Source organism: Labrus mixtus, chromosome 8, assembly GCF_963584025.1.
Source record: "Labrus mixtus chromosome 8, fLabMix1.1, whole genome shotgun sequence".
Lineage (NCBI taxonomy): Eukaryota > Metazoa > Chordata > Actinopteri > Labriformes > Labridae > Labrus > Labrus mixtus.
In genome coordinates, this window is record NC_083619.1 from 8,892,929 (window position 1) to 8,915,183 (window position 22,255).

At 40.3% G+C, this 22,255-nt stretch overlaps 1 protein-coding gene across 2 annotated transcripts; it reads left to right on the forward strand.

Moving 5' to 3' along the window:
• Positions 1 to 987: 987 nt before the first annotated feature.
• Positions 988 to 21,682, forward strand: LOC132978800 (glutamate decarboxylase 1-like). Of its 2 annotated transcripts, XM_061044113.1 has the most exons (17): positions 988 to 1,264; positions 2,237 to 2,356; positions 4,253 to 4,309; positions 5,890 to 6,027; positions 6,640 to 6,882; positions 8,625 to 8,715; positions 13,948 to 14,060; positions 14,805 to 14,920; positions 15,205 to 15,284; positions 15,948 to 16,002; positions 16,113 to 16,229; positions 16,315 to 16,379; positions 16,939 to 17,017; positions 17,280 to 17,429; positions 17,585 to 17,692; positions 17,875 to 17,964; positions 18,839 to 21,682. In XM_061044113.1, the coding sequence occupies exons 2-17, from the start codon at positions 2,281 to 2,283 to the stop codon at positions 19,010 to 19,012; spliced, it is 1,752 nt and encodes a 583-aa protein (XP_060900096.1). In that variant the 5' UTR covers positions 988 to 1,264; positions 2,237 to 2,280; the 3' UTR covers positions 19,013 to 21,682. The 2 variants fall into 2 exon arrangements, with proteins under 2 accessions (XP_060900096.1, XP_060900097.1); XM_061044114.1 differs by lacking the exon at positions 4,253 to 4,309.
• The last annotated feature ends 573 nt before the right edge of the window (positions 21,683 to 22,255 follow it).

A 22,255-nucleotide genomic window follows, 5' to 3' on the forward strand; every position in this document is an offset into this window, starting at 1 on the left:
ATCTGGTTATAAGGAAAATGCAGGTTTAAGGCTACAGCACTGTCTTATATACAGTATATGCTTCAAATAGGTTGGTCACTAGTGATCTTTCTACATTATTATGAAATGGATAAATCTGAGAGTAATACAATTCAAGGTTTTAAATCCAGGAAGAATTGGTGTGGGCTGTTGAAAAGATTTGTCTTGATGAGGATGAACTTTTTGTGCCAAAATGTGGTTTGTCCTGTGATAATATAGCCACTGTATTGTCACCTTCAAGGTTACACTAAAACACACATCTTATCCATCCCTTAGAAAAGCCATCAGCTGTCATATTTTGAGTTATTATCACACGGCAGAGCTCATCTTTATATGTCGTATCTACGCATGACTTGCTAGAAGAGAAACTCTAAGCTCCATCTGATAAAAGCGGTATAATTTGCAGTGACTGAATGAACATAATGGCTGCTCGTTCAGTGGACCAGGACACAGACACAGACAGGAGGAAGACGGAGAGGACACAAAGTCAACGCCCGCCAGGCTGGACTCACTCTGATGTCCTAGTGTTATTGTCCATGTCAAGGTTATAAAAAGGGTGCAGGTCACAAATTATGATGCATGCAGTGTTGTCACCTGGGGAAGGTGAATTTAACAGTCTGTACCTGCATGGATGAATGGGTTATTTCTATTGTGTTGAAAGAAAAGATGAAATGTCATGAAAGCATCTTATAAAGCAGCCACAGGTTTAACTTTAGAATACATCTGTTACTGAAGCTAATTAAACCAGCTGATTTTCATCCCAAGGTCAACTTCTATGTTACCAAATCAGAACACATTTCACATTCAAGTCTCCATCCTCCATCCTGTGACACACACACACACACACACACACACACCTGGAGACACACACACACACACACACACACACACACACACACACAGCAGGGTGGGTGTACGTCACTGGTGTTTTTCCTTCTTACGGTTTAGGCTTCTTGAGGCTGTCAGGAAAGCTTCATTAGTCGTCACAGGGAGGCAAGGCTGTGACTCATGCCTGCGTGCACAGAGACCAATGGGCAGCGCGAGCCTCACGTATAAATAACGAATAAAAAAATATTCTTCAGGGAGAAGAAAGGGTCACTCGCGCGCGGCTGGATGGGATTTTATTAGCGCGCTCTGTTGGTATTCCTCCTCTGCCTCTTCCTCTGGACTAATTGTGCTGCTTGTCGCGCCTTTGGGGGCCAACTGGAACATCAGTTATAGTTTGGACTCGACAACCTGTGAGCCGGTAAGACGCCTCCTCTGCCTTCCTAAATTATAGGCTTGAGATTCTCCAGAAATAGACAGCCGATTGTTGTACGCGCGTCCTGATTATAGATCCTCACCTTGGATTTATTTTGGATAGAAATGTATCGCAACAATTAGCAGAAGAAATCTGTTAAGAATCTTGGAGAAAAAGCAGCCCCCAAAATGAGTGACAGGAGGAATCCATTAGTTGTTCAGTCTGTCTCTCATATCAGGATGACATTGACTGATGATGAGGAGGATATTCTCAGTCAAAGAGCAACTTAATTGAAATGTTGATTGCTGAGTCAATAGATGATTGGTGAATGTGGACATTAGAGTTGCAGTTTGGCCAAAAATGTCTAAAGAGATCACATTTGTTAGAATTCTGCTGTGATTTAAAAAAAAAAACAACCTTTCAGTCGTCTACTTAATTTCCTTAACATTTAAACAGGTGAATCGATTTTTCTTAATCTCCCATGTTTAAAGCCTCAGAAATGTAATCAAAAATGTTTTTTTTACCGTCTGAGTTACTGATATTTAACCGTCTCACCCAAACGTGCTATCATCTATTTTCTACAAGTCTGTGCTCCTGATAAAACAAAATTCCCTCACATTAATGTCACAATATTTTATTGCAAACCGACTCAAAGTAATAACAAAGGCTATTTCTAAAATGAATGGACCCACAGAGGCATTACGTTATCACCAAACCTATTTATCCTCGTGTGCGTAATGCTGGTGCGTCGTGCGCAATTCTCTCCAAATTGCGCGTCTTGTTTCATCGTCCACCCAGCTTTCCTCCTCCGGGGATACATCTCTGCTGGTGGCGCATGGTGGAGGTGATATCCTTTTCTGCTTAAATCCTGGCTCACGTTTGAGCTGACTGCAGTTATTGAGATATGCATATTGGCTGTCGCTGTGGATTTGATTGTCTGACCTGCTCTCTTCTAACTGTGCACCGTTTTGTTTGCAGTTGAATTATTTCCCAGCTGGAGATCAGACACCAGGAGAGGAGTGATGGCCACGTCTGAACCGAGAGCCAGCGGCGGGGACCAGGACCCCAACTCTGCTAATTTAAGACCCCCGACCACAAGTATGTCCTCACACTCCTCCTCCTCCTCTCCCTGTTAATACCCCCGTGCTCCAGTATCGAGCCCCCCCTGAGGGCAGATTCTCCGGAGCGCGCAGGCTGTAACATTGAATCGGTGCCTTGCTCAGAGACACTCATGCAGCTCGATCTGTCGCCAAAGCCAGGGATAAAACCTCCCCCCCCCCCTCTCACACCTCTCTGTCTGCCTCTGTCTGCCCCCTCTGCCTCTCTCTCCCTCCTTCTCCGTCTGATAAAAGCTGGTCTCGCCCGGGCCATTTGCTGTGTGGGCTTCGTCGTTAATCATTCCGGTTAAAAACAGAGCCATCACAGCTGCCTGTCGCTGCCTGCGAGTCAGCGGAGCGCGCCGAGCAGCCGACCTGGCCCAGATATAGAATGTGCAATTGAAGCATCTTATTAAGTATTGTTATTTAAGAAATTATGGGATGGCTTTTAGTATATTGTGATAATAAATACGCATTTTTAAAAACGAATCCCTGATATTTTTTTCTTCTTCTTATATCTCTTCAGGGTTTGGGTTGAACCGTTATTTTTTTGAGGGATTTCGTCCCAGATAAATGCTCGAAAAAACTGAGCATTTAAATGAATGATTCTACCCCCCCCCCCCCCCCCCCCATCATAATTAATCTTATCTCTTTTCCCAGCACGCGTTTAGGCCCTCGATGCTGAAGTCTGTTTAGATCAGCTGATGTTATAAAAACATTTTCTGCCATTTTTTCTTCTTCAAAGAGTCCAAATGTATTTAAACTAACCTGTGGGTTAATTAATCATCTCGAGCCTTTGTCACATTCACAAAATGGAGCCCGTTATTGCGCACTTGAGCAGCCATCTGCAGCGCAACACGGGAAATAATTAAGGGTTTTCATTTCAGCCATTGTCAAAGGCAATATAGTTCCTGAGGAGGGATGTACAATTCATTTTTTAATAAATTTTCATATATTGAATATTTTTTTGAGACTTTGATTTGTGGCCCTTGGGTATCGATCGAAAAAAAAAAAACTGTACAGAAACCTGAATTATTTCAGCTGTGACTTTGTACCGGGAGCAGCCCATTAAAAAGAAGTTGTTGTTGTGTCTGACTTGCTGGTATACTGCTGCTGGATGTTACCATTATCTCTTCGCCACGCTCCATCTCACGCCTCGCGGCTTGTGTACTGTGTACTGTGTGTGTGTGCGTGCGCGTGCCTGTCTCAGTGTGTTTGCCTTGGCCTCAGTCCCTCGAGCTCTTTTGCTCGCAGTGAAATTGCTTCAGCGAATTTAAATACTTGTTTCTGATTTGAAAGTTCTCCATCAGGTGTAAAGCTACACTCGCCTTGACTCTGCTCCATCTCTGCTTTTTGTGTATTTGTGTGTGTGTGTGTGTGTGTGTGTGTGTGTGTGCGCGTGCATGTTATGAGACGCCCTGTTCTATAAGTTTCTGCATCTAGACTTCCAGACATTAGCAGCTCGCTGCAGTCACATACTGTGTTTCACTCAATTAATTCCTGCCCTCCTCCGTGAGCTCATTTCACGGGCGTTAACTCCACTCCGCCCCTTGGCTGGGTGTGTGCCGTGCGGCCCTCTGTCGGCGCCTATTGATTGAACTTAAATCGGAAATGTTATCAGACTCATCCCCTCATGATTAGTGGGCACTGTGGTAAATAAAAAATGTGGATGAGAGCCCGACAGAAAAAGAAAAAGCCTATAATGAAAAACAGACTGTGAATAGAAATATCCCAAAAGACAACCTGAGGGGTTCACACACCTGGCCAAGAGCCGCCCGTCTCTCGCTCTCCTCTGTGCTCTCTGTGCTCCACCATGCAGCTTTTTCTCCATCACCGCCCATCCTCGTCGCTCCGCGGCCTGCACAAACACAAACTCAAAACGTTCATTCTGTTTTAGCAAACGATTACGCGTGGATGCACGGATGCACACGGAAACTGGGGATGAAGATCTGTGGTAAGTTTTCGGTGCACATAAAACGTTCATATTCTTTAAACATGCAATATTTGTATCCACAAAGACAAAACATTTGGGGGAAGCATATGTCAATGTACGGTAACATGTCCCCATAATATTACATTTTTATTTAAATGTGTGCCTCAATTCCTTTGGCATTTTGTCATTTAAAATAAAAAAAGCCACTGTGGAGGCCTGAAATGGCCCACAATAAAGGCTGCTAGAGCAGGACAAACACACAGACTGTCACTGTGTGTTTCCATCTTCTAAAGGTCAGTGGACATTAGCCTGTAGGTCTGATGATGAGAGCCCCGTCTCACCGCCCCCGACCGCCCCTCAGCCTCCCCTGTCTCCTCCATTTCAGCACGACAAGAGAAAAAGTCCTGCAGACAGGCCTAGAAATATAGGCTAGGTTAAGAGGCACATAATGTGCCTTTAAATATCCGGTAAATAAAGTGTTTTTTCACAATTCATTAATAATAATATAATCTTTTTTTTTTTTTACTTCAAGGGCTTATTTTTTATTTGTATGACAGTGGGCCTGTGTATTTCACTGAAGAAAAAAATCGGATATGATGCTGAAGGGAAGTTGTGTTTATCGTTTTATGGAATGAGTTTCTTTATTGCCTCAAAAACAACAACAGAAACATGGGGTAGCATAATATGTGTTTCTTGCGGCTTTGCAAAGATGGTCGACTAAAAAAGGCCTGTTTGTTGAGGCAGAAATCAATTCAGATCCGAAGATCGAACATGTTTGCAATTTTCATTTCTGAAAATGAGGAATCGACTGATAGATTTGATTGGTCTTGATGACATTTTAATGGACTGGTATGGAAGTTGGATGGAAATATTCCTACACAGAGGCCGTGGCAGTTATAGGGTCTCGCAGAGCCTATTGATTTTAAATGTGTAATCTAGGATTTAATGATCAGAGAATTGAGAGTTTTCACTGAAAAATAATGAGAGTTAATGTTTAATGGGCTTGCAGATAACAATGATGTGTGACTTCCACGTGTTTCGCGCACAATTAGAGCCGAACATTAGGCCATCACACAGACACATTATCGTCCAGAAATAGAGGTCTAAAACACTCGGGCCCTGCGGGCTCAGACTGCTGTGGGGCTCTCTGCTTCCTTCATTAACCCCTCTTTACACGGTGTGGATTTATCGGCTGTGGAAGGGTCACCACCGCGGGGTTTCCTGCCCACCGACACGGCCAGTCTGTGAAGTTCATGGGTGCTTCCTGACAGGGGTGTGGTCGTGACGTCACAGTGCGGGGCGTGCACCTTATTTCTCTCTGTGTTCAGATAAAAAGTCCTTCTAGGTTTGGCCTCCAACATAAAAGCATTACTGATGACAGAATCCAGGCCATTAAGAGCAGACATCACAGATATTTTTTGACGAGCTGCCTCTTTTTTTTATTTTTTTTATTTTTTTTACATTCTTTATTTCCTCTTATTTTATTAATTTTTTTTTTTTCAGTTTTTAAACAAATTTTGGTTTCACAAGTGCGTCCTTCTTCGTGTTTGTGATGGAGGTGTTTGGTGATAACTCGTGCTCCTCACCGTGTAACACCCTAGGGTTCCTGCAGAAGAACAACAGCCTGGATGAGAAGGGGAGGCTCGCGGGGCAGAAGAACCTGCTCTCGTGCGACAACAGTGACAGAGACGCGCGCTTCCGCCTCACCGAGACCGACTTCTCCAACCTGTTCGCTAGAGGTGATAGCTACAAACAAGCTCATGTTCATTTACGTTGTCTGCTACATGTCATGCTACTCTGTTGATATCCTTAATTAAATACTTTTGCGTAAAGCTAGTTCAAGGGGAAAACTTGTAACATCTTTATTGTTCACTTCGAACTTAGTAAAACTGAAAAAAATCGCTTAACTGTAAATAATAGCACTCCTCCAAGCTGAACCTTCAGTAACCAGAAACCCCCATACTATTTAATAACCTTGTCTTTATTTATCAACTGGAAATATAAAAGTTTTAACCATTATCAAATTATTAGAATTTGCACACAAACATTTTTTGTCTGCAAACTATATTTTTACAAAACTATGTTATTTGAGGTACTTGCCTTTCTTCTGATAAAACGCCATAAAATGAAAGGTTTAGATTAATAAAACACATTGAGTAATAATCAGTTAGGCTACTAACTATCACAGGTCACTGGCCAAATATAGAAAATAATAAGAGGGGCCATTGTCCACAAATTTCTGAAGTCCAGTCGGTATACTGCTTGTGATTAAAATGCTCTGGTAGATAGGCAGAGGCCTCAAAATCCAGGCTTTATATTCAGGCTATGTTTCCTGTCACCTTACCCCTTAGACCTGCTGCCAGCCAAAAATGGAGAGGAGCCCACCATACAATTTCTGCTGGAGATTGTTGAAATCCTCACCAACTATGTGAAGAAGACCTTTGACCGCTCCACTAAGGTGCTGGACTTCCACCATCCTCACCAGCTTCTGGAGGGTATGGAGGGCTTCAACCTGGAGCTGTCCGACCAGCCAGAGTCCCTGGAGCAAATCCTGGTAGACTGTAGGGACACGCTCAAGTACGGGGTACGGACAGGTAGGTTGGACACCTTCAAGGCAAAGCTGAGGGAATATGATTAGAAAAGCTAGGGCCTTTTGAATTATTCATATTGTGGGGTGTTATTTTTAAATAGAATGGTTTACAGGATAGTTAACCTTAAAGTCTTTGAGTTCAAAAAATGCTTTTTAAATCTGCAAACCAACATATAATCATAAACATTATTATACATTCACCTTGAGCATGAAAATGACTTTACACTCATTCTATGATATTTCAATCTCCCAAGGTGTCAAACAAAGATTCCTATGAACATGTCTCATTTGATCACAATCATGCAAATCATGCACATTGTAATCCAGAGACAATCTTGTTTATTTTACTAGAAAATGATTTACCTAGATCTACTTTATTTACATCTCCAAAGGTTATTCGAATAATACATTTTTAATAAAGATGTAACACTGTTATGTAGATTTATACTAATAGGAGGGGAATTCAGCACAAACCAATGAAGAAGAAGCTGTTTCCAGTTAGTGTACAGCCCATTACAATGACTGCCTTATTTATTGTCCCCTTGGTAATTCTCTTGACATCCCCCCTTTTCTTTCCCCATCCACTTATTAAAGCAAGTGTAGCCTGAGGGGATCCTAACACGGCTGTTTCAAGCTGTTAAAAACGACAGTGCTCAAACTGCCCCTTGGGTTTTATAAATCACAGAGGGTCCGCTGTGTCTACAACTCAACTCCACTTTTTCTCCGGAGATGTTAGAATAGTTTTTTCTTGTGCTTCTTAAAAACATTTCCCTGCCTGAATGTCGTGGAGTTGAACTGAAGGAGCTGTCCTTGGTGATGAAACCTTTCTTTCCTATTCTTTTCCTTTAATATTCACAAAACATTTATAGTGTATTTTTTTACATTTGAAGATTTTATTAGAAATGACCTTTAATAGCTTCTATATGGCGTTGTGTTTCAGACATTTATAATGGGAGCTGTACATCACCACTACCACACCGTGCTTATACCCATGACTGCATTTAGGCTCGGGGCGTGTTGACGGTGCCGGTGTGTGCAGGCACCTTAGAGTCTAACTGGCTGTCATAGAGCCTTGTTACCAGTGTAATTATGGTACACTCTGCAATGTCAGATCCCCCAGGTTTCATGGCTGACCAGGGGAATACAAACATGAAATATGGACAATTTACTGTTATTTAAGAACTGCTTCTTAATGTTCATTTTATTTTTCTCATTAATATGTAGATGCAAGACATTTAAGTCCTTATATACCTTAATTCATGTTCTTATGGACTCTTTACAAGGCAGACTTGTTTTATTGTTATTAAATGTTTTTAATGTGAAGCATGTAAACCCACATCCGCCTTTAAAGCCTGCAATGTTGATCCTATAGAGTAGACAGCCCTTTAAAACAACAAATACATCAGAGGCTTCAGAAAAGAAATCTTTCATAACATGGATAGAAAAAACAACAAGACACAAGCTCGAGGACAATAAATCACAGTACATTCTGAAAGCTCAAAATCAGACATGATGACATGACTTAACCCTCCTCAAAACTGTTTCCGTTTAAAATCACCACATCAAGATTTACTGTAGTGCTGCAACTTTTTTTTAAGTAGGGGTTTTCAAAAGAGCTTTAATGGAACACATTTAGCTTATGAGAGACTGCCTTTCTTGTGTCTTCTCTATATAAAACATGATGCCCTCACTCTCTGGTAATAGGTAGGACATTAAGATATTTCCTGTTTATATTTTTGTGCTCAGGTCACCCACGTTTCTTCAACCAGCTGTCTACTGGTCTGGACATCATTGGACTCGCCGGAGAGTGGCTCACCTCCACTGCTAACACCAACATGTAAGTCATAAGATAAAAACCAGTACATGCCCCTTATTTGTGCTCATGTACACTATGTCTGATAACTATTATGTATACCAGGGAAACACTTCTATATGTCATGACAGGCCAGCTGAGATTTCCTATTTGTAGGCCACTGGAAATGTCCTCCAGTCATTTTCATATGAACTCACAGAGGTCTCTCAGCTCCACAATCGGTATATAAAGTGTTTATTTTGTCCTGTAGAGACGCTGTATTGACGGACGGCAGGCTGCCACTGTACCGTGCTCTATATGGAAGCAGCCCAGCCTCGGGGGTGGTTAGATTGCATATTGATCTCGGGTCACAGTTACATGGTGGCCCCGTCTGATAGAGGGCATGAACCACATCGACAACACGAATACACACACACACACATACACACACACACGTCCTGTAAATAAAGCTGTAACTCTGTGTTATGATTACTGGGAGAACGTAAGACACAAAGTGTCAATACTACTGTGCAATATCAGAATACACACACACACACTCTTAAACACACAAATCTGTCTTTGCTGAGGGTAAACCAGTTAACCATTCACTCACAGTGGAGGGACGGATAAATAACTCATTTTCTAAGTTGATTTCCTCATTTGAGTTAACAAGAAAAGGTCAAAATAAAGGAAATGTTATGTGCTGATTTAGAGCAATATCAAAAGTATAAAGAAGGTTTTTAAGAGTTAATCAGGGTAGGAAATGTTCAGCACTGTAAAGCTCTGATCATTTTTTTCCATTATTGTTGAATTCTTCAATTATTAAAATATTGAAACCTGCTCATGAAACCTTCCCTAAATGTCTTTAAATGTCTTCTTTTTATCTCTTCTAAAAATGTGAAGACTCGATGTGAGATTATACATCACTTATCTGAAGGGCTGGAACCAATGATTACTGTCCGTCTCATTTGATCAGCGGATTACTCTCTCATTGAATTGATGAATAATTTGGTCTTTAACACTTAAAAATTGTTAGATATGCTCACCAAGCTTTCCTTAGAGGAAAGGAGGCATCTCTTAATGTCTTATTTTGTGTGTCCAAAAATGAACAATCCTTAGGATCCTTATGGCGGCTAACCAGTGAATAATGTTGAGCAGTCTTGTGTCGGGTTTCCTTTATCGTATGAAGGGATCCCTTTTTCCCCAAAGTGTTTCCAACAAGGGAAACTGCTCATCACCCTTTCCAGAATCATATGAGACATCTTCAAATGTGTATTTTTCTATCAAGAAAGACTCTTAAAATACTCAATTAGTAAAGAAAAGCAAAAATTCTTCACAATCAAGAATCTTGGAATAGAGGATGTTTCATATTTCTGCTTGAAAAAACAACAATAACTCAACCTCAAGCCCTGCGTTTATGTCACGTGCTGCATGTACAGAGGCTATAGTCCTCGTCAGACCGGCCCTGGGTTTCGTATCTGACCTTGATCCTTTGCTGCATGTCATCCCCTGCTATCACCTACCAACACATCCTGTTCCCCTTCAGCTGTCCTATCTAATAAAGGTAAAAAATGCCCAAAAAATAACTTTAAAAAAAAGAAAAGATACCCAGGATGTGACAATTATTAAGCTACAGACTGAAGGCGAGATAACGGAATCCGATCAATCAGAATCAGAGGCTTAAATGTAGGGATACAACAGATGGGCTAGAGTTTGCTTTGCAAAGACAGTAAGACCAGTTTACCTCAAGAGGAACAAACACGATTAAGTACTGTGGAAAGGGCAAATATACTTTTCTCCTATACACAAATGAAGCATTCAGTATTCTCTAACTATTCTTTCTGAGAGTCTTACCGCCAAAAAAAAGATCAATGCCAGGATAATAAACCAAGAGCTGAAGAAAAATCGAGACACTTAATATATCCCATTTCTCAAAACATTAGCTGTGCAAACCACCCCCTCCTCTTTGGAAAAACTTTCCCATCTCATCTCCCGGTTGGAAGAATGCCCGAAGAGACAGGGCCATTGAATTCACACACTTTCACACGCGCTCACACACACACACACACACACACACACACACACACACACACACACACACACACACACACACACACACACACACACACACACACACACACACACACACACACACACACACACACACACACACACACACACACACACACACACACACACACCAGCTCTGGCTGTCCCAGATACAGCAGCCAGTGTTTCCAGTCCATTGACTGCTAGCTCATTGTGAGCTGGTCTTAGCAGATAGGCCAGCTGGGCCCCACACTGACACACAATGTCCTCCGGCTGCACAGAAAACACTGTCACAGAGAGGAAACTGGCTCTGCAGCTCCCTGCGGAGTCTCGTTCTGGCTCCATTGTCCCTGTGGACCCAGACTGACTCAGTGCTCCTTTGAGAGGCTGAGAGGAGAGTGTGTTCAGGGGTCAGAGGCTTAGTCTCAAACAGACACACACACACACACACGCACACACACAATCAAATGCAGAATCACACACATCGAGTGCCCTTGATGATGATAATAAGGGCATTTAGGGGCCGTCCCTAGAGACAGGCAGGTGACTGAGGGGTAATTTTCACCCTGAAAAGACCAATGATTGGCTCTGATTGTGATAATGATCACCATTATTGTCATTACAGCGTGAAATGACTCACAGGATGAAGGAGAATTTTAAAAAGGCACGTTGGTTTTGTCCCTTTTCTGATGTGGCCGACATGTCATTGAAGATGAAATGGAAGGGAAACATCCAGGATATTTGTTTCCTTACTTTGAGCCTGATTTTAATAAATCACAGAACAAAATATGTCTAAATGTAAGCCAGGGAGATGCTTCAAAATGAGACATTTAGTCTTCTTTGTGGCTTTACCCTGGGATGAACATAGTCGAAGCCCAGCGGTCACAATCTGATCGGCTGTGCTGATGAGAAGCTAATGTTGCGTTCAAATCCATCCTGTGGCTGAGCTCCCACCATGAACAATTACACAAGAAAAATGTCTTTTTCTTCCCTACCTCTTCATCCGTCCGCTTTAGGTCAATGTCTATCTATTCTTCACTGGAGAAAATGCACGAAGCAAGTTGTTAATATGGGATATGATGGTACTTTTGTAATTGTTAAATATATGGACAATATCTGCAATATGAAACACGCCCTAATCAGGACACCAAACAGTAAGTCTGAGATATAATAGCCTTTAAATTAACCCACTAAAGGCCTTGTATTGTCCTTGTGCTTTTATATATATATAAAGTGTGTTTGTGATGTGCGTCTGTGGGGAATTGTTGGGAAAGGATTACATCTATAATAACCAATATTATCCTGCACCTAACCTGGCATTTCTGCAGTTGCAAAACATTATGGTGTGAGCCCAATAAGCTTTGTCTGCATCTCTGATAAATCAGTTAACATGCTTTCTCTGTGCATACACATCTCTATCTTACCCTGGATCTATTCAGATAAGGAGCTGCTGAAACTCAGATTGTGTACAGTTGTTTGTTTCAGATTAACAGAAAGCAATACTATCAATATGTATTTGTTTACCCTTCTTAACACCATTCCTGCCATACATCACAGTTGCTCTAAATTCTTGATATGTCAATTTTGCAAGATTTGTGATTTTTTTTAAATAGATGAATCTTTCACTCTTATGGATAAGTTACGAAATGATTTTAAGAATATGTGATGGGTGGAACCTCCAGGTGTCGTCCTTTTGCCTCTGTGAAAGATGCATAAACTTGTTAACTTGTCTTTTCCTTTTAGTCCAGTGCTTTACCTCGGCTTTCAATCTCGTTTTTAATCCTATTCTCTGCAGCCTCTTTTTTGCCTTGCTCTCTGGTTTGATTTTCTCTATAGCTTTCTTGCTTTGCTTCCACCCCTCCTCTTCCTTTGTTGTCCTCGGTCATTGTTATCTTCAGTGCTTTGTTTTCTCTACAGCCCCCCACTCCGCATCTCTAGCCGAACTACTACTCCTTTGATCCTCTTCAGACCCAAAGAGGAATCAAAAAAAGAGAGGAGATACTGTTAATGTTGTTTCAGATGGTGTTGGTGGTGCTGGTGGGAGTGGAGGAGCGTTGTATAACTGGCCTCATTATGAGCGGGACAAACGGGGATCAGTCCTGAGGGTGTGAGTGGGAGGCAGTGAGATGGACTGTCAGGTAGAAAGAGGCCTCGATGGAAGGGTTGAGCTTTCTGCGACACATTTGATCGACTTTAGCTTCTCTAGGACTCCAGTTTGTATTTTTATACCAATGATTAACTTGTTTTTTTATTGTTTAAACAACATGAAAAAAGCAAATAAGAAACAAGAACAAAACAAGAGAGGAGAAATAATTAGGTCTGTCATTGATTCTAAATATTTGACTTAGAAGATTAATCAATTTAGAAAAAACAACAAAGCCAGTATGGTTGGCTATGAAAACAAGCTATTAATTCCATCAACTTGATCCCAGTTCTCTTTGGAGCTGAACAGAGTACACCATCAGCTGTAGACTTACTCTTCTTTTTCTATTCTAGATATTCTCTTTTAACCTCTTTGGAGGCAGGTGTCACTTTTAATAAGACCACAGGGATATGTGGAAGATGGATTTTTATCTTTTTCTAAGTAGCAAATGGCATGTTTCTCCTGCTTCTTATGTCTTTAACAATTTTTTTCCTTATAATCTTCTCAAGTTTCTTTCTTTTTATGATAGAAATTAAATTAACAATTGTAGTGTCTTCCTCAATTTCCGATTTCTTTTAGGTCAACAGAAGCCGTTATCTCTTTAAAACACTCTCTCTTGTCTCTCTCTCTCTCTCTCTCTCTCTCTCTCTCTCTCTCTCTCTCTCTCTCTCACACACACACACACACACACACACACACACGTATATCCTCTCAGCCTTCAAATCAGTCCCATTCAGGCCTGCTGCAGAGATTGGCAGGATTGACAGATAGCTATCAGAGCTTTGTGCGCTTTAATTAAACTTCTGAGTGATTTTTAGGAAGCATTTGAATATGAATGTTTGCTGCCTATCAGACACTTTTTAATTAGCTCAGTCAGCACAAGCTGCAGTTTGTGCTCTGTGGGTAGAATTATAGAACAGCTAATGAAAAAACCAATGAGTGTGTATGTGTGCTGTGCTGCTTTCTAATCTGCGTTTATGTGTGATGCATAAAAATATTCTTTCATTCTTCTTTCCAATGGCTCTGCCGTCGCAGTCATTTTGATGGACAAGCTTTATTGATGAATGTTGTGATGTGATTGACAGGTTCACCTACGAGATCGCTCCAGTGTTTGTGTTGATGGAGCAGCTGACTCTGAGGAAAATGAGAGAGATGATTGGCTGGCCCGACGGAGAGGGAGACGGTATCTTTTCACCAGGTTAGCCCACCAATAACAAAAGCCATTAACAAATGAAGGGTGGGACTCACCAGAGGCCTAATGGCCCCATCATGAAACTATTAACCTACTGTCGGCTGCACTGCCCTGCTTGTGACCCAGAATCATTTTGAGGAGAAGCATCCAATAGAGATTTCACAAAGGGGACAATACATTCATACTGTTATCATATTTTATTATGTCGTATCGTATCGCATAATATTTTAATGTAGTGAATCAAATAGCATTGAAGTCTATCATCTCACATTGTGTTGTATTATATTATACCATTGAAGTGTATCACACTGCATTGTGGTGTGTCATATGGTATTGAATAGTAGCTTATCATACTTTGAAAAATATATTAGGATTCTATCTTGTGTTCTTTTTATTATTTTTCTCCAACGCTAAGACATATTGAAGTAGTTATTTCATGTTGGTCAAAATGTTGCTTTTCCAGTTAACATTTAATGGGAATTATCACCACATGTAAGGTTTCGGGCCGTGGCCCTTCATCAGACATGAATCATGTCTGGTGATAATTCCCATTAAATGTTAATTGGAGCAGCTTTTGCTGTGTGGACTCCTCTGTCTTTGGAGGTTTTTTGTCCAGCACTCAGTACTCAACTATTCAGATGTGCCTGCTGTTTGATATTTCTGTCAAAATGTTGCTTTTCTTATGTAGACATCAGTCGGGGTGTTATAGCTGCTGTCCATGGTGCTGATGTTTGTGTCTCTGCTCAACAGGGGGCGCTATCTCTAACATGTACAGCGTGATGATTGCACGCTACAAGTATTTCCCTGAGGTCAAGACCAAGGGCATGTCTGCTGCTCCTCGCCTTGTCCTCTTTACATCTGAACATGTATGTAAACACACACACACAATGAACACACACACACACACACACACACACACACACACACACACACACACACACACACACACACACACACAGCAGGCGACACACCTCACTGGATGTAGATTGAGATCATTGAATAGGAACAATAATAATTCAGCGAATAATTCTTTTAGCTTTTGACATATCTGCTATTGTCTATAAAGAATTGCAATTTAGAAAATTAGTCTAAGATTTGTTTCCTTTGTTTCAATCTGAGATTAATCATATTCCTGATTTTGTCCCTACAGAGCCACTACTCCATAAAGAAGGCTGGAGCTGCGCTGGGCTTTGGCTCGGAGAATGTGATCCTGCTGCGCACAGATGAGAGGTAGAAAACTAAACTTTGAAATTCAAAGCTACATCTGAAAGCAAACAAGCCAGGGTTTTTTTAAGTATCACAACTTTCAGACACAAGATATAAACTGCTTTACAAAAGCCATATAAGAGATCAATAAGATAAAATATAGTGAGAATAAAGTCTGGGAAAATATGTGCAAAGGAAACAGACTTTTGAAGTTAAAATCAAAAAAATTAAATAATACACTTTAAAAAACAACACAGGAAATAACACATGCTGCTTGAATTCTTGTAAACAGATGGGCTTTAGCTCTTTTTAAAATAATTAAAAAAACGAAGACCTCAGGTTAATTCAGAGATTTTCCAAAGCTTAGGGGCTACCGACTGGAGAGCAAGAACTCCTCAAGGTTTAAGACTTGACTCAGGTGCACTGGGAAAACCCTGAAATCCTGGATTTAAGCCAGTTTAGGGAGAATAAAATAGGTGTTATATGTGAGTATTTGTGCAACTGTGAGGAGCCTAACAGCAGCTTTTTAGACTAATGACTTCATTAGACAGGAAAGAAGAAAATGAAGGTAGTAAAAAAGCAATAAGGTATACAGTTAATGAGCTAAATATTGTGTGTTAACTATGTCTTGAAAATCAGGAGACTAATTCATCTTGTCTGATAGTATGATTGTTTATGTTCTTATAGAGGGAGAGTCATTCCTGCAGATCTGGAGGCCAAGATCATTGATGCCAAACAGAAGGTGAGTGCCATTTTTCTTTTGTCCTTATTGTCTTTGTTTCTGTATTTACTTTCACTTTTTAACCCTCATGTGTTTCCCTCTGATTGTGATGTGTTTTTGTTTTTCTTCAGGGTTACGTTCCACTGTTTGTGAACGCCACAGCTGGTTCTACAGTGTATGGTGCGTTTGACCCCATCAATGAGATCGCTGACATCTGTGAGAAATACAACCTGTGGCTCCATGTTGATGTGAGTACCTGACATAGGATCAGTTGTTGAAGTGGTATTTTAATAGTGGGATCGTAGCTTTAATACTGTGTCCATGTCTCCTCAGGGAGCGTGGGGTGGTGGACTGCTGATGTCCAGGAAGCATCGCCACAAGCTCAATGGAGTTGAGAGGTGAGTGAATGGGAACAGAAAGGTTGCTTCTGATAGTTTGTGAAGAACGTCTCCAGTGAAACTACTTCAGTGAAATAAGACAGTTTTAAAAGCTTTTCATACCATAAAAAAAACCTTTTTCCACCAAGTACAGCATTACACAGATACCAACTATGAGACAGGGTCACCTCACCTAAAAATAATTTATGATTGCAGTAAAAGGAATTAGCCTTTTTTGCATAGTCTTGTCATATCAGCCAAAATAAGCTGTGTTGTCAGGGACAGTGTTGTCAGTAGTTTTCAGGTTTTCTTATTCCATTCATTCTGCTTTCATCAACAACAAAAATATCAGAAACCATCAGTGTCATGTCAGGACTGTAGTTCATGCTGTGCTCGACTTCACATTATGTCCACCACATTGCTAAGTACAGTTAGTATGACATTAAAAATGATTAACAACTTTTTTTTACATCATTGCATTGTGATAATAATAATATCGTGTTACAAATATTGCATGCTATGGAGTGAAAGTCAGTGATTTGGAAAGCCTTAAATTAACACACATTTTACATTTCTGCAGGGCGAACTCTGTCACGTGGAACCCTCACAAGATGATGGGCGTCCCACTTCAGTGCTCTGCCATCCTGGTCAGAGAGAAGGTACAGGAAACACACTACACACACACACACACACACACACACAGCCTTTGCAGATAAGATTGCCTTTAATTCTCTACTGTCTGAATTGTTATGATAATAGGACCGTCTCTTTTGATAAGACAGCTTTACATGCAGTATGTGTCCATATTAATGTTGCTTTTCATAGCACTAGTAATATGTGAAAGTTGTACATAGTGCTTGCACGCCATGGGGCAGAAGAAGGGGTTCGAAGGTTAACACTGTGTGTCCTTTGTTTCTGTAGGGAATCCTGGCAGGCTGTAACTCCATGTGTGCAGGTTACCTCTTCCAACCAGACAAACAGTACGATGTCACATACGACACAGGGGACAAAGCGATCCAATGCGGCAGACACGTCGACATCTTTAAGTTCTGGCTCATGTGGAAGGCTAAGGTGAGATGGCCTGGTGGTTGTGATGACTTTAACTAACATACAAAAATGTATTTAAACCAACTAGATATATCATAATGTTTAAATAGCAGACACTGTAGCATCAGTGTCATGTTTTTATTTTCTAACTGTTGCTGACTAAGAAATGTTCCTCTCAGGGCACCATCGGGTTTGAACAGCACATTGACAAGTGTTTGGACCTGTCCCAGTACCTCTACAACAAGATCAAGAACAGGGAGGGATATCAGATGGTGTTCGATGGAGTGGTGAGCTTCTCTAGACTTTTTATCAATGTTATTTTCAGTCACTCAAGAAAGTGTTATATACTTGAAGTTCTATAATGACACAACCCGATTTGGCAGGTATAAACAAAATCTAAATTTGGCAAATTGGAATTATCCATATATCCTATGACCTATGGTTTATTGTGGGTTTTTTCTGTCTGCAGCCTCAGCACACCAATGTTTGTTTCTGGTATATCCCGCCCGGCCTGAGAGGAATGCCTGAGGGTGATGAACGGCGAGAAAAACTCCACAGGGTAAGAAACCTGTCAATGTCTTTCCAATACTTGTGACAGATATAGATACACGAGGTTAATAATAATAACTCATTTATAAAGCACATTTCAAAATGAACATTTCTAGTGATCTATGCTTGAATCAAAGAGAGCAAAGCAATGGAAACATGTGAAAAAAATTATTGGGGGGCCATTTTCATGTGAAGAGACGTGGAATGGATAAGTCAAGATAATTTGATAATACGCAAATGTGTGAATAACCTACCAAGGATCACTCCAAGAGGCATTCCCTATTTCCGAAAATACAGGATTGGAATCCTAAAGGAGATCAGTGACAAGCTAAAATTAGGGCAGTCAATGTTTTTGGTGCGAGCAGTCCTTGCTGGGACTTGGGCTGCACACAAATATCCATTCCAGTCTTTGCATTTCCGGAACAGCCCTAAGATGTTTTTCTTAATAAAATATCAATATCAATTCTCCCCTTGCACTGAAAACATTTGGCGTACCTCAAGGTTCAAGTCTTGGCCCACTTCTGTTCTCTCTATATATGCTGCCATTGGATCCCTTTTTAGTTTATTTTATTCTAAATAGGATGATGATTTCCAAAATAAACATAATTCTCTGTTAAATGAGCATTAAGGCCATATACTTAAAGGGAACATGCATACTAAGTTAATAAATCAACAAAGAAGCGAAGTAATTTTCGCACCTGTTTTCATACAAGACGACTTCTTTTTGCAACCATTGGAGTCTCCCCCTGCTGGCCATTAGAAAGATGCAGGGTTTCAGCATAGGCTTCACTGTTTCATTTTGGTAGTGTCCCTGTGAAATACATGCTAGAGAAAGCTCTTATTAGGGATGTAGAGCCCTAATTAGCACCTCTTTTCCTCAACAGGTAGCGCCAAAGATCAAGGCCATGATGATGGAGTCCGGGACCACCATGGTGGGCTACCAGCCTCAGGGTACTAAAGTCAACTTCTTCCGTATGGTCATCTCCAACCCTGCTGCTACTCAGTCTGACATCGACTTCCTTATTGATGAGATTGAGAGGCTGGGTCAAGACCTGTAGAGGTCTCCACCAGCGCCACTCTAGTGGCCAGAAGGTGAAACTATGAGCTATATCTGATGTATTTTTAACAAGAAAAAACACTCACAGTGCTGCAGACAGAGTAACGACAGGACGTAGGTTCTTTACATCCCGTCTATCTTTACCTGAAGCATCCTGACTGTTTTTCGGAAGTCAACGGAAGAGAGAGAAACAGAGAGAGAGAGACACTGTGAGTTCAGTACTCGCTCGTCCTGCATAGTTCCTCCTATAGACCAAGTATATATAAAAATAAGTATCTGAATGCTCCAGGTACAACAAACACACTCTGATGTATGTGTGTGTTGTAATGTGTGTGTGATCTAGTTTCTCGTCCAATGTAGTTTGTCTGTTAATGTGTGTGTGTGCCTGAGTGTGTGTGTGTGTGTGTGTGTGCGCGTGCTTGTGTGGGTTTTTGAACAAACACTAATAGGGAGAAAAGCACAGATTCATACTATAAAAAAATCATTATAAAACTATTCTTTGATATACTGGTATGGATTGTGTCTGAGGGAGACTGAAATCATTCCTGAGTGAAGACAAAGATTCAAGAATCAGCCTAATACGATACTATTTAAATCGTATCCTTTAAAGAAGAAAATTCTAATATATATATGATCAGATGTTCATTAACATTCCTAGTTTTAAAAACTTCCTGGTGTGAAGATTTTAGGTCCTGTCTCGATGATAGGATGTGGAGAGAGATTTTATTGAAGGGAAAAAAAGAACATGTTCTAACAAACCTGATGAGACCCACAATAAGATAATCCATAGTGACCCCAGTTACTGGATGTAAATATGAGCCTATGTGCTCATCAATACAGCTGTGGCACTTCAGGCCATCTTCTGCAGTCATGTCTTAAATTGACAAGTTTCTGTAAATCCAAAGTGAGATCAAGAAAATATTTGGGTTTGACATCCTTCTGGGGCTGGACTTCTGTTGTGACTGTAGCTACAGCTACATTCTTAGAGTTACCTGGTACGCTGCACGCCTCACAGTGTTACAGAAATGGTTTGACAAAGAGCCCTGTGATGTCACAGTGTGATATGAACAACGTATGTCCATCTCGCCATTGGAGAGATTATCACATTGGAGGTCCTCATTAGTAATACTCCTGAAAGAAGAATGGTTTAGTGTAACGTGTTTGGGGATATCAAATATAACTGAATAATATATGAAAGATTTTATTTTGCGATATTTGCTAGATGTGATTACTGCTATTGCTAGCTGGTTGTTTTTGTTTGTTTGTTTTCATGTGTTTGGCTCTGTTCCTGTTTGTGGTTTTCAATGTTTCTTGAACTAATTTGTGGGTCCTTGTAACACATTATTATGATTAAAATATACATTTAAAAGATAAAATACAACTATTCTGCTCTATCATATATTTGCTTCACAAAATTGAATGACTGGTGCTTTCAGCTGTATATTATATTTAATCTCAGTGCACATAAGCCGTGTACATGTCCCATAAACTGTGTGTGTGTGTGTGTGCGTGTGTGTGCGTGTGTGTGTGTGCATGTGGCACACTGAGTGTATCTGTTGTGTATTCTAGGCTAACAGTGTGATGAAATAAGCTTATTATGACCTAATGTGCACACCATAGGTAGCAAATGTATCAAGCTGAGAGGTGCAAGATAACCTGTCAGAAAAGTCTGCAATATTTCCTCGTAGAAGATTTAGATTAAGATTAAAAATGTCAGCAGCTTTCCCGAGTCTGTGACGACTTTGAACGTGTAAAACGCTGGCTCGTTGTCTATTTCATGCAATCATGTGATACCCATGTGTGTCTATAAACATTGTTAAGATATTTGATTATATAAGATATTTATTGAATTTCCACTGTTTGCAGATTCAGGTATTTTATTGTAAATGTATCTCTATGTGTATTACACAGTAATACATTTGTAAATGTAATTAAAGGACGTTTATTTATAGTGATTTTGTCAGCCAAAGAAAGAGAACAATCCATTGTCCTTCATATAGAACTTCATATAGATTATAGGTGTTTGTAAAATGTGACCTATTGACCCTCGACTGCAATGCAAATTTCTATCGTGTTTTCTTTCTGTGATTGTGAGTCTTTCTGACTGAATGTTTAGAGACGGCCTTCTGATGAGATTAAGAATGAAGTCTGTGTAATCCTCTGGCAGCCGTGCCGGTTCCTTTATTTTAAAGAAAAGCACAAGGATGTGAGAATGTACTCTCTTCTCGAGACTGTGAAGAAAGGGTTGTTGTATCTGTTTAAATCCTGATGCATTTACTGTAATATAATATATTAACTGTTCTACATATTACCTGTATTCTCAGTGTTATGGGAGCTCGATGGAATATCTTGTATCCAGAGTTCCTGTTTGTGTCTTTGCACAATGTTCACCTTTCTTTCTTCCATTGTAAATGGATGTGTACCAATGGCAGTATAATATAAGACTTATATTAACAAAGTATTTATGGTATCTTGGGACCATATGTGAATGGCACAGTTGTATAAATCATATTTAAGGTAACCTGTGTACTGTACGTGGCCAATGACTCCTGTATGTGAACAATCTGGGTTTTTGATGAAGCCAGCTGTAAGGGAACGATTTTCAGTCGGCACTTTAACAGAATCAACTGGAGAAAAAAAATCTTTAAATAAAGTTTATTAAAGGGAAAAATTGAGTCGGACTTATTGAATGACCATGAAAATCTCCTCTTCTCTCTCTCACACACACACACACACACACACTGCTGTTTCTCCCTGTGGCTCCACTAAAGATCAGTATTGATATTAAAAGTATAAAATCTGATGATGTTCTCTACACTCTGATCAGATACCATCAACTTTTAGCCCTCCAAAGTACTGACACGTTTCTTCTTCAGTCATGTCTACCACTAGCAGCTACTTTTTAAAGAAGAGTGCACTGCTGGCTTACAGTTTAAGGTTGGTCAAATAGTTCAATTTCAGCCACTATTGTAACAGCTGACATGTTTTTGTAGTTAATCTTGTAAAAGCTGGTTAAGCACAACGTAAGTATTTTCATGTTAAACATGAGGATTGTTCTGATTCTCATCATGAGTCAACACATTAAAAGAGGCAGCTAACATTAGCCTAGCTTATTTCCATTCATCTTGTTTTAAGGATAGGATTCCTTCTGAGGAATGGGCTGAGCCAAATATCATTGTTAACATACTCACTCTGTATGTCACCATATTTATGTTGTATTTGTAGTTTAGCCAACGGAGCATCA

What these genes read in the sequence shown, in the direction of transcription:
- LOC132978800 (XM_061044113.1), top strand. Translation starts at nt 2,281, where the DNA reads ATGGCCACGTCTGAACCGAGAGCCAGCGGCGGGGACCAGGACCCCAAC. An exon ending in CTGCTGCGCACAGATGAGAG is followed by an intron (nt 15,285 to 15,947) that starts GTAGAAAACTAA and finishes ATGTTCTTATAG; the next exon opens with AGGGAGAGTCATTCCTGCAG. An exon ending in AAGCTCAATGGAGTTGAGAG is followed by an intron (nt 16,380 to 16,938) that starts GTGAGTGAATGG and finishes ACATTTCTGCAG; the next exon opens with GGCGAACTCTGTCACGTGGA.